Below are 17,066 nucleotides of genomic sequence, written 5' to 3'. Positions count from 1 at the left end.
GTAATGCCTTTTCCTAATTAACTTAGGACGTTTTTCGATATAGACTGAGCCCTTCGGCTTCGGTGGAGGCCCTCTCCCTTCTGATATACTGGCCCTTTGTCCTAGAGCATCCCCTGGGGAAAGTGTCTTAGTTCCCATTCCCTCACTTGCTGCTAGGAAACCTTTGTTAGATCTATGAAGTTCAGACAAAATATTGTTCAAATACTTTTACTGGTCCACCTGATTTGAGCTTATGGCCACAAGGGTTTCTAGGATGCCATGTAATGTCTTTTGCATAAGCAGCATTACGTCCAGCAAGGACGAAGAGCAAGGCAGCGGAATGTTGATAGTCCCTCTGGTCCCGGGAGGCCGTTCTCTGTTCAGACTGAAAGGCCCAGAACCTTCAACCACCAATGGGGTTAGCGATATATTAAGACAAGGTGAGAACGAAAGTCTTGGGCCCTTGAGGGACTTGCCAGTCTCCCTCAGTGTTTGGGGCCCAGCGTCATGACATCCCTGAACAGTGCAGCAGGGCTAGAGTGGGAGGCAGTTTATGAGGCAGGTGGCGACAAGCCTGCGCTTGAGAATGCCGAAGTGGGTGGGTGGGCACGAGCATGGCAAAGGCGGCAGAAAGGAGGAGGCAGTACATGAGGCCTAGGCCAACATTGGATTCTCTCCAGTACTGGGTATTGTAGATTAGCAAGAGATGGTAAGTTTTGAGGTGGCCATTACGACCACTTATACATTGGTCTGCAATGAGAGTTTCTGGGAGTTCTTACATAACCTTGTGTTTGAATTTTTTTGTTCGATAGGTTGAGCTGGTAGGAGATTTTATGTAAGTTAGGGCCTGTAATACTCAAATGAGTGAGAAGGAAGTTCTTGCTATGATGATCCATCGTAGACAGGTTGGAACAGGTTCAGATGATGTTTGCTCGAGGCAAGAGGTCTTTAAGTACGGAGAGCAGCGTAGGGGAGTGGAGGTAAATTGGCCAGCATTTAATAATTTAAGAAATCAGCATGGGTCATCTTGAATGGCATAACGATAGCTGGAGCAGTCAGTAAGGTGTGTGTGACTAAACTGTGTCAATATTTGAATATTTATGAATGCCACTGAAGCAGTATTTTATTACGTTTCCGTGATCTAGCCCCCCTCCCCCTTCCTGTACAACCTGCCTCACCACTGTACTTTGTACAGGTAATATTTTGTAACACCCAAGAGGAATATATTGAGTCACAAGGAAGGGGAATAGTATTCACCAATTTACTTGAGATGGCAAAAGTAAGAAAATGTGGTGTCTGCAATACACCACAGAGCCGATCCTAGTTTAGACTGCTCTCATGAACCTGAATTTTTAATGACCAGTGCTGCATGTGAAAATTGCCGTATCTTAAAGTTTATCACCACTGTGGAAGCTAAGGCAGCATTGCACAATATTCCTCAAACCTCGTCAGTGATTCTTGAAATTACCCTTAAAGTGGCCCCTCAGACGATTACCGAGTAGTCTGACATGTTAAACTTGTTTTGTTGTGGTTAAAGCCTCTGCCCAAGGGAACGGCAGCAGGCTTCTAAGTGGCTACTGATCTTGTCTCTTTCTTTCAATGCCATCTGTTTTCCACACAGTCCCCCAGTAACAAATGCTTTACATAGTCTAGCTATTTTGCATGTACATTAGGAGATTGATGGTGATGAACCAGATGAAAAAATGCTCTTTACAAGTATTGCAGAGCAGCAATGTTCCTACTATCTGCTTTCCCATAGCATTGCTACTGCCACTTGCAGTGACTTATAAATGATACATTTTAGAATTTGATGTAGATATTGGCCAGGCGATCTATAAGGTTCTTGTTGCCAAATAATGAGCAGTCTGAACTTCCATGTATGCTTTTATATTATGTAAGGATGTAGCAAAAAGGGCAATCAATTTAAATTAGCCCAAATGTTTTGTGAAAACCCCAAACATTCTCCTGTGACATACTAACACTGTGTACTTGAGCCAGGCAACTAACTGCACCATTGGCAAGTACACAGTAGCCTAACCTTAACACAAAATGTTCATCTAGCCCACATTGTCATTTATCTTCTTTAGCCCAGCACCGCAGGTAGAACTCTACAAGACTGCGCACACATACAAAGATTTCAAACTCCTGCTGACTCCACCCAGATGACCACAAACAAGACAAACCTCCACATGACCACACAACTTACACACTATCGCTTTCTCTAGCCCAGGAGTTTCCAACCTTACCATAAGAGCTACAATGTGACTCCTAAAACTCCCCAACAGACAACTCCATAATCCACGGTTGTATGGATCAGGGACAATGTTAAACCTCAAGTACATGAGGCAATGTGTGTGTCCTGGAGATAAGGTACAAAATCAGGTTATCAATAATACAGTCGAATAAGTAAAGTAACTTAAATGCGTTCTACAGCAGAATTAGAAAAATTTGCAGGTTTATTACAAAAATTCAAAAGAGTACAATACAGAAAATATAAAATGTAGATGCATGAAGTCTCAGTTAAAGCCATACATTCATTGCCAAAAAGAGCCTCCGTAATAGGACTATACATAAAAATAAGCAAAATAAAAAATAATCGAAGTCTCAAATATGCAGTAAAATCAGTAAGAAATCTGAAAGCATCCCTAGTAGAATATCAAAAGTCATGTTGCTCACCCCTAAATTTGAGGGATTATATAAAGACATTTCTCATAGAATTAAATGAAAACTGCAGATTCATCATGGTTTGAGCATCCGGAATGCATCAGCAAATCAGATCATTGGATTAAAGAGCATCATAGAACCATACTAACTAAGCACTATTCAACTGCATGAAAATGGATTCAAACCCTCTGAGCTAATGTCATCTGGAGATACCAGACCAAACTATTTACAAAACAACAGTAAGCCATTGTGAATGAATGCTATACTCCGAGCAGTCAGAAGAAAGTTGAGAAATGTTCCATTACAGATCCTGTGCTATAGGGTCTTTTTCAAGAACAGTGTCACTCGGAAATAAAAAAATATGTCTTGCTTGACTATGTGCAGCAGAAATAATAAACGGAGCACGAATGTGAGACATCCAAACAAGATGGCATTGAGGCCTAGCCGAGGCCTAGTTAGCATAGGTGTATTTCCCTGGCTTTAACATGTCATAGAGAAATAGTTTCAAAGGCAATAGCATCATATCAGTGTACAACTGTTAATTTGATTGTAGATTACTATTCTGCACATTAATAATGCTCATTTCTGATTAATGCACAATAGATTCCACAATAGTATTCCATCTGCTGAATCTGAATCACTTGTAATCAGGAACCCTATGTGGACATCAAAGAAAAAAAGCATCCAAGAAGATCTAGTTAAGTTTTGCAAAATTTGTTTTAGTTGATGGTGGTAAACTTGGTTGCCATTTTGTCTTCGATAGTTCTGAGGATTGTTATCTTTGTGCGGTGTGTTTTTGTGTTTTGAAGTGGTGGGCTTTACCATTTGCTTTCTTCTTCTACATTGTTGATGGCTGTCCATTACCCCTCAAGTAGCATTTCATTGTGTTGTAGGAGGGCATCATGTTGTTGTAAGGTGAGGATGAGCATATTCTGTGTTTGTTGGATCCAGTAGTAATTTGAAGACAAGTTATACTGTTGAAGAGCATCACCGTCACATTTATGTAGACTTTGTTTGATGTGTTGTTTGCCTCGGGTGGATGGCATGATCTGCGAGAGGTTTTAATTTATATCTCAAATGGGTGGATTAGTTCGAACTTGTCGTGTTGTGTTTGGCACTGTTGTTGGGTTAATAATTGTCATGGCGGTTTTTCATGATGTTTCATAAAGTGCGCAGATATGCTGTTTATTATCATTGATAAGTATGCGGAGAGAACGTGACTCACTAGAGACCTTAAGTTGGTAATGATGCCTTTCCCCTCCCCAATATTGGTAGTATATCACATATTACTCTCGCCACATTCTCGTGTATCGTGTATGCCATGCAGTTTTGTCATGTGTAGTACTCATAAGCAAATTATATTCAATTGTATTTAGGATACAGTAGGTCAAATCCGTGCACTGAGGTAAAATCACACCCACCAGGCCCCCTGACCATTATCAGTGCTGTGACGTCATTGTAACATGCATTAAATGGGAAAGTAAGCATTGTTTTCTCATATCAGCTACAGTAATAAATGTGTGTTTATTAGACACATGCACTAAATAATACACGCTATTCGACTACATTTATTTTCGCCAGCATGATGTATAACGCTCTATGTTCTGCACCATGTCGTACAGGGCGAGTTATCAATTTTGGAGAGCTGATAAAATTGCTAAAATAACAAAGAAATTATTTCCAGTATTCTATCAGCACAAATAAGTAGGTAAGTTAAAACGCCAATCGTGTTTATAATTCTAGGGCTCCCATCTAATGGCTTTTAAGAAACGACCCCTTGCCCCTCCGCAAGACCCGCTTACATCATACCACACATCGACAAACTATAATGAGCAATGTGTTTAACTCTGACTGCTGACTGGTGCACCAGTTCTCAAAGAAAGCACTTCCATCCAGCTGAAGCACAAGAGTGATTTTGCTTTGGTTTTCTGTGTTCCATAGTTTTGTACGGAAAGTGAAGGCACAGAATTTTAATGTAAAGAATAAAGGGACAATTAAAACAGTTACCAGTCTATCATGCAGGATTTCCGATGACATACGTTTCCTGTCAGTAAATTAATCGATCCTTAGTATCTGCTGAAATACCTTGAAAAACACTAACTGGCACCTGTGAATGTGTGGAATAAGCTTCTTTTTCGATTTTCCCTCTATGTGTTTATGCTCGTATATTGGTTGTGGTTTTTACTAAGGTTGAGGACTGCTGTATATAATTTTGGAATCGTTGAGTTTTTCTGCTAATATGTGTTGCTGTTGGAAAGCAACATGCTGCACTATCTATGGTGTTTGATGCTGTATTCTTAGGGGGTATGGTGCTGTTGCTTCTAGAAAGCTTTTTTTACGATGGTAGTGATACAATTAGAGATACCCTTTGTTAACTGCATATATCCAAACTCCAGAGCATGGTTTATGGACACCTAAGCCATCGCTTGACCAAGATGCATTGTGTTTGGCTTCCCTACATAGCGCCCAATTTCAAGGGTTTTTATCAAGTTCAAACAGTCCGATATAAAGTTTGGCTTCGGCTTGATGTCTTTTCTTCAACCTTCTCTAGCAAAATTAGGTCTTGATCATTTTCCGTCTAAGGAAAGTGTAGATGACCTGAAGGTGGATCTGTAAGCTTTTCAAATATCATGGTTGTTCAGAGAATTGATTGAATAAATATAACTTGCTGGATGTCCACACTAAAGGCACATAATAGGTTTTGGGATTATTCCATGGTTGATATGATCAGTGAACGTGGTAACATGTAACGTTCCTGAGATTTTACAGGTTTTGCAGAATGGTTACAAGTGTGGTTTGACTGTTTCATATCTGAAGATTTAGTTGGCAATGTTACAAGCTTTCCAGAAAATAGGGGAAGTTTGTATGGGGTAGTTGAAGCTACCTTTTGTTCTTAAGGATTGTGATGAGTAATATTAGGGATAGGCTTAATGAAAATTAAGAAAAAAACAATGAGAGCATGTCTTCTTGAAGTAAAGGCAAGTGTTGTTTATATGGAGATGGGGTTAATGGGTGGTTGAGCTGGCTAGTTCAGATTTCCCGCTTTGTAGATGTCTTGAGACCTATGTAAATGGATTCAATTTGATTGGTGAATCGGTTTGAGGGAATATTGGAGATAATTTGTTGTGTTTTAATAACTTTTCCTTGGTTGGTTACAGGCTCAACATGGTTCAGCAAGTCTCTGAGAATATCAACTTTCCATCTGAAGAAGAAAAGATATTAGAGCTCTGGAAGAAACTTGATTGTTTTCAAGAATGCATGAAGCAGTCAAAAAACAAACCTAGGTAAGATGGCAAACGAGAATCTAAGCAAAATATAGAAATGTGTGAAATAGGCATTTTGTTTTTTGAAGTAGATTAGTTAAACGCGCTGTCTGAACTGGTCAACGCATTGATATCACACAAACTTTTGAGGGTTAAAAAAAGAGGGATAAGTCTTCATGCCCGCTCAGTCTATTATGGTTTACTCACTGCAGCAGTTCAAAAGTATGATTAGAAAACTATTATTTTTTTAATTCCAGCTGCCACTGGTTGTTTTTGAAGTGAGCTTCTTCAATCATTTGAAATCCAACGTATGTTTTTTCCTAAATATTGAATCCAAGGCAGACACTCGTTGGCAGTTAATATTTTGTAAATGGCATAATGTGCGCAAGAAAAAACAATAAAGGGTCTAAGAGGATTTTTAGACACAACGGATTAGATCCTCCTATTCAATAATTCACAAAACATTAAAGATAATCCGTGGTCTGTACATGCAACTGTAGATCTTGGCAAATTATAAGCACAAAAAGTACTGGTACTCAAAATGCAATCTCAAAAGAAGAAAGAAAAGGATGATAGGAACCTAAACAGGATTATTGGTTTCCCAACATAGCTATGTCAAAACGCGAGGCAACGAAATTCATTTTGTACCCCGATTCCTTACTAAATTTGTCTAGTAATTCCAGTAAATGCATTACTGAGGATTGCAATTCCCTCTGACATTACGCATCCGCTAAATAAAGACAATTTATGAGCCATGTATCCAAACCCATTTCCTTTGACAGACTTCTTCACCCTAATTTCCATTGCTATGGGCTCTGTGAGCAGTGCGAAGTAGAGGAAACTTTCGCCAGCACTGCCTCGTGTGCCTATATTAAATGAATGCCTGGAAAGTTGTCCCAGTAACCATCGCCCTTACCGATTGGGGCCCCCATAACATGCATTACTATGGCTATAAATGTTGTCCCCAAAACCAACTTTTCCTTGATTTTCTATACAACAGATTGGCAAATCCAATAGGTTTCACATTTATAAGGCGAGTGCCAACCTATTGACTTTGACATTGCTTGTTTGCATTGTCTCCATTCCAATATGGTTGTCGGGCATGAAAGAAATGTTAAAACCAAAATGGTCACCGGCCTGTGTGGTGGCAGATACACGCGGAAACGGTGTATGAATTCAAACAGGTTTATTCTTCGTTATGAGACCACGACGCACCCAGAGCAGCCAGTTGGAATCCGTCGGCAGCAGGAACTGCTGTGGAACCCAACCATAGCTCAGGAGTGTGAGGAGGCTTCCAAAGTAAATTTACATTCCAGGACACACGGGTAGCCGCGTGTCCTTAATGTAGAACGTACATACAACAGTAGCACTTACTCCAGCCTGTTACAACGCATCGTGTGCACGCAGTGGCCATCTTGGAATGGAGAATATAACTGCTGTGTGCACACATGCACGCGTACCTGTTGTGGCGCATACTTGTTAGTATACGACTTGCCTGAAACCATTTTGGCTTTACGGTTTCAGCCTGGCCAACAGCCATGTTGGAAAAGTCACTGAAAAATAGAAAAGTGCATGGGAGCACATCAAAGTTAAGCAAGCAGCCCACTACGCTTGGCAGTTATCTTTTGTTAAGGTTAATACTTGTCTTGGGAGTCAAGGTATTCAGAATGAGCCCTTGGAGCAATGTATTGGTGGAGCTTAATTTGTCAAATAGACACGTTTTTAAATAATAAGGTGCCAGTATAACTGAATCTTCAGGTTTTCTGTTATACGCCCATTAAGTGGACATAGAGTTGTTTCATTTTAGTGGATCATTTTCAGGGCATGTGGACTTCTTTGGGGTTAAAAGAGCGTGTTTTAGTATACTTGGATAGTTCATACTGAGGTCCAAAGGTCAAAGGGGGATTATAGACTTAATATTGTCTTCAGTCTTGTACCTTGTGTAGGAAGCTTCTTGCAAGGGTTTATTTGTGTATGCAATAGATCAGGGCATTATGTAACTGTGTAAGCCCCTGTGTATAATATTGCTTAAACAGGTAGGAGACGCAACTAAAGGTAAAGACTAGTGACTTGCCTCAGAGATATAATACAGGCAGGTAATCTCCGCTTTTCTGAAGACTTTCTAGCCACCCGTTCATTAATAGCCATTAGGCCAATAAAATCTTCATATCTAGACAAATGGAAATAGCACACCTGATGTGCCTTAATAAAAAGAAAAGAAGGCTGAAAGTTCAAGCGCATTTAGAGCATTTAAAAACGGCTATCGTGCAAGAGTTGTAGGTCAAAAAATGTCCAAGTAATATTGATGGAGAATGAACGGTGCAAAGTGGAATATAGCTAAATAAAAACAAGTGCGATGGTCCTCCCATTGAAACAGGACACGGAGTACATCAAAAAGCACTAGAAAAAATTAAGGAATTACAATAGTACATAAAGAACAATAACTTAGTCACAATCGGCAAAGGACTGCTAAACCTAAGAATTAACAAATCTAAGAGTTCAAATATAGCCTCTACACACAAAAGCAATGCTTGTAAGTAAAAGACGATGTAATAGTTGCTTAGTGTATGCTTTTGGTGTACCTCGTGCTTCTTCAGTATGTTGATTAGACACACACACTACTTTTTATTTTGTTTATTTTCCAAAGCAGTAAGTTTACCAGATATTGTAGTATGTACACTGGTTTGGCTTATGAAATGGGCCAACGTCAGTTCAGATTTTTGCATGGGATCCGCAGTGTCTCAGCAACCTCTTAGCATGGTCATAGTTTACTTTCTTTTGCGCATGCCACGTTATTCCACATAGGGTGCTGGTATCCTCTCCACTTGTATTTTGTTTCTTGCATTTTGGCATTTGTAGCCCTGCAGTTAACGTGGGAAGAGTGAGCTACATGTACCAAAATGCAAAGTAGAAACCAGGACACCTATGATTATACAAATTTCATGTTTCTTAGGAAATACGTTTTCTGTATAATGGATTGAAAATGGTTAAAATTCAGTCTCTCAGCAGTAATCCTGGTTAGACACTCACTGGCAAGCTGTACTCTAAGCTGATCTATCAATGCACATATATTCCATTTGGTGAAGAGGGTGAGGAATAAAATTCCAGCTGTGCAATTTACAAGCTGATTCATGTGGAATGATTTGGTACCATGCACCAGACTCACAAACTCTGAGATGGGATGAGGAAGCTGATGGATGTATACAGTCTGTGCGTTTTTGCTTTCTGGTATATGTACAGTTGATAGTAATTAACCAATGAGATTTTCTTTTTTTGCAGGTATACCTTTTACGATGGTCCTCCATTTGCTACTGGGCTTCCTCACTATGGCCACATCTTGGCTGGGACAATTAAAGACATAGTTACGCGATTTGCCCATCAGAGTGGATTCTACGTAGAGAGACGGTTTGGCTGGGATTGTCATGGTCTGCCTGTGGTATGTTTGAATAAATACAGGCTCTCTTCCGCTTGGTTCCTCTAAACCATTTTTCACTCTTAGATCAGAGATCTTATTTAACACCCCTTTAGCCAATCTACAATATTTTCCCAATCCCCTAGATTACATTTTAGTACAGCAATCTCCAATCCACGTAAACTGAAATCACACAGATTTTTAGTGCGGTTTCTTGACACTTTGCTGTACAGAAATGGCTACCTATCATCTTGAAGTCTTTTCTCATGGCTTGGCAACCAGAGTCTGAATTTCCTTTTCTGCACCGTGGTGGAATGCTTTTATAGTCCATTACAATTAGTTGTCAAAGTTTAAGGTAATTCATTTTGTTTATTCTGTTTCATACTATGAATTAAAATGCGGAGTCCTGTGTACTTTTTTTCCTGTCTTTATTGGAGCCCTACTTTATCCCTTTTCTATTTAATGCTGATCTTCGCTTCTTGATTAACATAATTTGTAGAAATGACTAATCATTCATCCAAAGAATAAATGTGATTGTTGTTCAGACGAGAAGAAGTGTGCTAATCATATACAGATTTTTACATGGGTAGCTATCTATCACTTGTTTTCCAGCAAAGTGGTTCAAGTGACATCAAGTAGACAAATCGCGAAGTTGGATCCCTGTTCATGTTGCACGTTTCTTCTTTTCCTCAGAGAACCCCGGTCTGTTTCTCTCAGATATTAATAAAGGGCCCAAGTTTCTCCATTCGAATACCCAAACCACCTCATTTAGAATTTTGGCAGCAGCACCTAACTTCCTTTGTATATTTGGTCATACACCCCAATGTTAGCATTATACATAGCCTTTCGCTTTTTTTCAGCTTAAGACATTAACCAGTTTGTTGAGTGTACCTCATTAACTCTGGGTGCTTTATTTCTCCCTAATGTTTTACTATTGTTTTTACTGATATATGCTTTTAGCTGTACTGTGTAAGTCTGTATTCATTTGTGTGCCCAGTGTTTTCTGGGGTCTGCTGTCTGTGCAGCACTTCAGTTTTTTCAATGGGCAAACAGTACCACTGTGATTTATGCATGGAGTTTGATTTCGCTGCTCAGCCTCCTTTGCCCCGTCACAGTGACATTAATGTTGTAAACAAATGTTTCCTGTTAAGCTTTTTGAATTCCTCTCTGGTTTTGCTTCTAGGGAAGAAGAGCAAAGCTTAAAGGGACTTCTTTACATGAAGTGTTTGTTAGTAAAGGGCTTATCTGATAGAGACTTCTAGCTGCAGATGCCTTGCCTTAGAGAATTTCCCAGGTATCAGACTGGATCTGGAAATTTTCGAGCTATACCCCTGTGTGCCAGTAGGTGGTGTGGTTCACTCCTCATCTGCATCGTCCGCGCCTGAAGTGATGTTCACGGTGCCCATAAGGGTGCCACCCCAGCGCACTGACGTTAGTTCTTTTCTTTCCAAACCCATCAGCGCAGATCTGGAGAGAGCTACCCCCAGGAATTTTTGACTGACTTTTTGTTGAAGCTTTTTTGAGATTCTCATCTCCTGGTGTGTTGGGGATGTCCCCTAAGAAGCCAACAGGACTTAAACTGTGTAGTGCCTGTTACAAGCAGATGTCTTTGACATACCCTCATTTTGTTTGCCTATAGTGCTTGGAGCGGCACCATGACTCCAACAACTGTGAAGACTGCTGCGTCATGAACCCCAAGGCGGTGAGGTAATGGTCCCTGAAGCACCACGCTATTTGACGTCAGATGACCCCGTGATGCTCTCAGTCACTCTGGTGGTCCCGAGACTGCTCTCAGATCCGCTTCGACAATCATCGTGACAATTCAAGTCGGTTAAGTTCCACAACTGGGAGAAGTCGAAGCAGTCTTCAGCTTCCCTGCGCTGCTCCAAGTCATTGGACCAGGTGCGCAATGGGAGTGTCGGTGCTCTAGGCCTCGCTCTGCAGTAGAGCCTGTGTCAAGGTCTGCTCTGCGCTTCCCTGACATTTCCTTGACCTGGACTGAGCCCTGCCCAAATCAAGGAGTTTTATGAGGCCACACACCTCATATTTTTGTAGCTCGACCTCTCTAATGGACCTTACTGGTTTTCCATCTACAAGTTCGCCCTTGGCACCAGTCGGGCCCGTTGGAGCTGGTGCTTGATCTGGAGTGGCCCCTCCTGCAAGACCACAGTCAATCCAGTGCGGTTGCTTCTGTTGCCCCATCAGCGCAGGCCCCATCGTCCTGCCTGATTCGATGTGTCATCCAACACAGACTCTGGTTCTGACCTAGACCATGCCTTCTGAATTGGAACCAGTGCCTTTTTCCTTTGAAAGGCCTGGAGAGGATGATAATTGAGAGGGGTCCGAGGACCCTTATGGTTGCACCATCCCCTTGATGAACCAAAGGACAACTGGTATGAGGAACTGATTGATGCCAGTGGTTGGGCTACCCCACCAAACACTGGCCGGGTCTCTTCCAACTATCGTTGCTATGGATGGTAATGCAGCTGATGGTGGGTTGAGGGCAGCTGAGGTCTTGGACCTTCAGTGGACTACAGTGGCATTCAAAATAAACGTCTTGAGAGAGGTATTTCAGCCAGGAGTCGCCCCCCTGAACCATTACTTTCATTTAACAAAGCCCTTACAGATGTCCAATTGGGGCCTGGCCAAATCCCCGTACAAGGGCTCCTGTGCACAGAACAATTCCCATCCATCATCGCCCTGCTCCTGGGGTCTTCTGTTTCCTCACGCAGCACCCAACCCCGGTGAGCTTGGTGATCCAAACCTCCACTTCCAGGATCAGTCCCAGTGTGTTCCCTGCTACTCCTCCGGATAAGGAATCCAAAAGGAGGAATACCTTCAGTAAGAGGATTTTCTCTTCCGCCAGCATTGTACTGCGGTCGGTGACGACACGTGCCTTTTGTGTCGATTCACCAACAGAGTGTGATTTGGTTGCGCAAGTGCTAGCTACGGTCTTGTATGAGGCCCGAGCAATACTCTCCCAAGCTCTTGCTGATGGACTAGATGCAGCAAAGTTCACCTTCATATGTGAACTTGACGCTACCCAAATGCTGGTCAGAGTGATTTGATTGTCAGTGGTACTTGTACACTGCGCCTATCGGAAAACCACTGGCTTTTCAGGAGATGTCTAAGTTTCGCTCATGGACATGCCCTTTGATGGCTTTCGCCTCTTTGGTGAGAAGGAAGACTGAGCGCTAGATCGCTTTAAGGAAAGCAGACCTACAGCTATGTCCTTGGGCCTATCCATGGCCCCATGCCAACCTCAGTCTGCCTTTCGCCCCTTCTGTTGCTACGGTAGGGGATACCAACCGCATTCCTTCCCTCCCAGTCACCAAGGCGAACAGGTTTCCCAGCCTTTGCATGGCAGCAGTTCCCACAGACCATGTGGGACCACCAGCCATAGGTCAGGTCAGTCCAACCTCCCCCTCCCCCCCACTTTTCTTCCTGGCAGCTACCCCCTCCAAACCCCTTCAGTTTGCCATTATACCAGCACAGGCACCCAGTGGGAGGCAAGATCTGCCATCACCTACTCTACTGGCAGTAAATACCATTGGACAAGTGGGTTTAGCAAATAGTTCAGAGTGGCTACTCCATCTCCTTTCTGGTAACCCCATACCCATGCCACTCACTCACGACCGGCTGATTGAGAACCATCTCTCCGTGCTCCCTCCGTCTGGAAGTGTTGGCCATTTTGGCCAAAGGGGCCATAGAGAGGGTGCCAGAGGTAGGTTGTGGTTGCTGTTCCTTCTACTTTCTGGTGCCCAAAAAGGACTGAGGCCTCTGTTCTATTCTATACCAGCGCCTTCTTCCTGAAAAAGGAGAAGTTCAAGATTGTCACCTTGGCTCAATCCTGTCTCTCTGGACCCTTGAGACTGGATTGTAGCGTTGGACTTTCAGGACACATATTTCCACATCCACGTCCTTCCTGCCCACAGTTGTTACCTACGATTCACGGTGGGCCAGGAGCACTTTCAATTTGCCATGCTCCCCATTGGCTTCACCAGCGCCCTGGTGTTCACCAAAGTGATGGCGGTGGTAACAGCGCATCTGTGGAGGTCAGGGGTTCCAGTCTTCCCACTACCTTGACAATTGGCTGTTAAATGCTGGCTTGCCCCAGGCAGTTGTCTACCACTTCCAGACTACAGTGGACCTCCTGAATTTGCTGGGGTTCACTATCAACATGCCAAAGTCACACCTGACTCCCTCTCAGACTCTCCCTCTCATTGGAGCCATTCTGGAAACAGTGCAGTTTCAGGCCTATTCTTCAGAACGGCGAGCCCAGGATATTCAGGGTATAATACTAATGTTTAAGCCTCTATCCTGGATATCGGGGAGACGGACTCTGAGGCTGTTTGGACTCATGCCTCCTGCATGCTTCTCGTGACACATGACCGTTGCCATATGAGTGTTCTGCAGTGGGACCTGAAATTCCACTGGGCGCAGCATCAAGGGAATCTCTCCCACCTGATACAGATCTCGGTGGGAACTGCAAAAGACCTCAGTGGTGGCTGATGAACCGCGATTTGGCCAGTGGCAGACCCCTCTCCTTTACCCAACCAGAGCTAACTGTAGTGACAGATGCGTCACTCCTCGGCTACAGCGCCCATGTGGTAGAGGTGGAGATTAGAGGACTCGGGTCTCCGGAGTTCGGGCTGTCACATCAACCTGTTGGCGCTCCGGGCGATCTGGTTGTCATTGAAAGCCTTTCTTCCTTCTACCTAGGGAAGAATGGAACAGGTGTTCATGGACACCACCACGGCCATGTGGTACTGCAATAAATAGGGTGGAGTGGTGATCATGAACCATTTGTCAAGCAGTCCTGCGCCACTTGACATGGCTGGATTGTCGGGGCTTTTCACTGGTGTTTCAACCCCTTGGGGGCTCTCTGAACACCAGGGCAGATGAACTCGTCCATTTATGCCTTGGCATATCTCAAATAGTGTTTCCGTCCAGAAGTGGTGCAAGGTCTCTTTTGAGAGGGGGGAGAGCCTTGGTTAGATCTGTAGGCCACCACCGAGATTGCACAATGTCAGCACTTCTGCGCGCTGGAGTTTCCAAGATAGTTCTTGCTCGGAGATGCTTTTCGCCTCCAGTAGAGTTCACGCCTTCTGTACGCCTTTCCGCCGATACCACTCTTGCCCAGAATTCTCAAGAAGATCAGGAACGACCATGTTGAAGGCATTCTTGTGGCTCCGGATTCTGGCATGGATGGTCTGGTATCAAAAGCTCCTGAGCATGAGCCTTTGTCCTCTGTTCAATCTGCTCCTTATGGAGGTTCATCTGGCGCAGTACCAAGGCGGGGTCCTGCACCCGACCCTGTGCATGCTCCGCCTTCAGGCTTGGAGATTAAGTGGCGAAGGTTGATCGTTATAGTGATATTATTCTGGCAGCCAGGCGTCCCTTCACCAAGACAATATGCGCTTGCTGTTGAGACATGTTTGCGGCATGGTGTGCATTCAAAGGATATTGATTCTCTGTCTTTGCCCTTATCCCAAGTTATATTGTTTTTTCCTTGTTTGGCCCAGCAGGGTACGGTGCTCTGAGTACGGTTAAAGGTTACTTGTCCGCTATTTAGGTCTGGATGGTCAGGTCTGTTGTGAGGGGCACTTTGCCCATTAGGTCCTGCAGGACTTTTTGGTTTAATCTTTTTGTAGGTCCACTTCCAGAGAAGTATTTCTTGGGTGTCTATTCTAAGGGAAGGAAACTGTGGCTATAAGTCTCTATCAGATGGATAAGTTACTTGCCTTGTTTAACGCCTTATCTGGTAGAGACTCTATGTAGACACAGAATCCTTCCCAACCTTCCCATCCTCCCTGCCCTGCAAACTGATTTCTTACGGTTAGCCTTCTAAGAGCCTTAGCACTACATACCAAGTGTGCCACCATTCTTTGTGGCTCCGTGCTTCTGGTGTAGAAAGTTGTGAAAAGACATTTAAGTCAGTGCATTTCACTTCCAGCGTGGACAACGCAGAGCTGAACGATCCACCTATGGGTGGGCAGAGGTACTGCTCCAAACGTTTCAGATCCAGTGTGACTCCTGGGAAATATTCTAAGTTAAGGAATGTGTGTGTAGATAGTGTCTCTACCAGATAAGGTATTACTAAAGGTAAGTAACTTGTTCTTTGATGTGACAATATATACCCAAAGCAAATATGGTCATGAACCTTTGTAGAATATTGCTGATGAGTTCTTTAAGACCCCAATGTAGAGAAGTCAGACCAGTAGTTCATGGGCTTTAAACCCTTCAAGTCCAATTTGGTCTTTCATACTTTTATACGTTATTGGACTTCTAAAATATGTGAAATGTATTTGATATTTGAATAATAACACCTATTACTGAAGTGCAAAAAGACTATTCTGTTTGTGCTCTATAATGATATATTGGCTTGCACAGATAGCTCTTTACACCAGCCCAAGTTCATCTCACAGGAAGAAGCAACGTAGATGCAGTGTTCCCCCCCCCAAAACTCTAGTGTCTCATTAGGCTCTGGTGGCTACGTGACCTGGTACATGCCCAGGTGGGAGGGAGCAGGATAGATAATGGTGAAGGGAACAGGTAGAAGCAAGAGAGATCAGTAGAGGGAAGGTGACGAAGATGGTAATGTGGGATCTTGAAAGAAATCAGAGCCAGATAGTTGAAACCACGGTTCACCACTTGGCGAATACTGGGGCAGATTAGAGGTTGCCCATGGGAGGCAGGAGTAAGCCCTTTTTACCCTTGCAGGATCATTTCACAGCTCTCGATAATATAGATGTGTGCACACAGCTGAGGTGGAAGGAGTGGGGCCAGAGAAAAGCTTTGGGGCTACACTATTCCCAGGTGCTTGGGATTCTGTGATCATTTCAATATCTGGAGTAGAGAAATAGCCCTTTTCTTGGTGGTGAAGGCTTGACCCCCAGCATTAGCCTTGCCAAGAGTGAGTGCTTTCATCACTTGGACCTCACCATGTGTTACCTAAGTATCTATTCGGTGAGGCCCGTGTGGTTTAAGTCTAGGAGGGCTCATTTGCTGCAGGTGAAAGACCCACAGGGCAGAATCCTACCCATTCACAAAATGATTTCCAGAGTAGCTGAAAGAAACCTGATTTGCTAGAGTTGTTCCTTGTGACTAACAGGCTACCGGCAGAGTAAAGGGAGAGTTCTCTGTGGCACAACACATTGCAATCCAGTGTGAAAAACTTTACTCCTAATGTTTCATATAATCTACTGATAATTAGGCAACATGATATATTGTGTAACTTCTCTTTTATATTTTAAAATAAATCATGTTGATTATGTGGAGTAAAATATTATATAATGTTTGCGTTTAGATATGCAATGCTGACAGCTGTGTTTTAGTTGTTAAGAGTTAAATGGTTTCAAATCTGAAAGCAACATGTTATGTTATGTTACTAGGTATTTGTAGAGCGCGCGGCTACTCCCAAGAGTGTCCCGGCGCTAGTCGTATATACCCGTAACAAGGCCCTCAGCAATCACACCACAGACACAGATCATAGAAACAACAATGTTTTTAGTTTGTGACGAAAACACAAAAGATAATTTTCCTGGCGCAGCTCAATAGGAAGGTTGTTCCATAATGCAGACACCAGTACCTGAAAGGAACGGCCTTCCCGTCGGGTGCGATAGAACCTGGGAGTGGGGAGCAAACGGGAGGATAAGGACCGTAGATTGCGTGATGGTGCGTAGTGTTGACAGCGAGCCCTTAAATAGGGGGCGCCGATGTTGTGAAAGGCCTTAAAGGCCAGTACC

At 43.2% G+C, this 17,066-nt stretch overlaps 1 protein-coding gene and 1 non-coding gene across 2 annotated transcripts in view; both read left to right on the top strand.

The window, feature by feature from the left end:
* IARS1 (isoleucyl-tRNA synthetase 1) overlaps window positions 1-17,066 on the top strand; it is a 645,156-nt gene that overhangs the window by 69,345 nt on the left and 558,745 nt on the right. The window contains exons 2-3 of the mRNA XM_085624880.1: window positions 5,802-5,927; window positions 9,186-9,342. Of these exons, the coding sequence (XP_085481006.1) occupies window positions 5,809-5,927; window positions 9,186-9,342 (276 nt within the window). The 5' untranslated portion in view covers window positions 5,802-5,808. The remainder of the gene's footprint in view (window positions 1-5,801; window positions 5,928-9,185; window positions 9,343-17,066) is intronic.
* LOC146797717 (small nucleolar RNA SNORA84) lies at window positions 10,310-10,441 on the top strand. The gene has a single exon (XR_014969480.1). It is a non-coding gene; the product is annotated as a small nucleolar RNA SNORA84 (small nucleolar RNA).

Source organism: Triturus cristatus, chromosome 9 (assembly GCF_964204655.1).
Source record: "Triturus cristatus chromosome 9, aTriCri1.1, whole genome shotgun sequence".
NCBI classification, from domain to species: domain Eukaryota; kingdom Metazoa; phylum Chordata; class Amphibia; order Caudata; family Salamandridae; genus Triturus; species Triturus cristatus.
The sequence above is the reverse complement of the archived record's forward strand: the minus strand, read 5'-3'. Positions and strand labels throughout refer to the sequence as shown.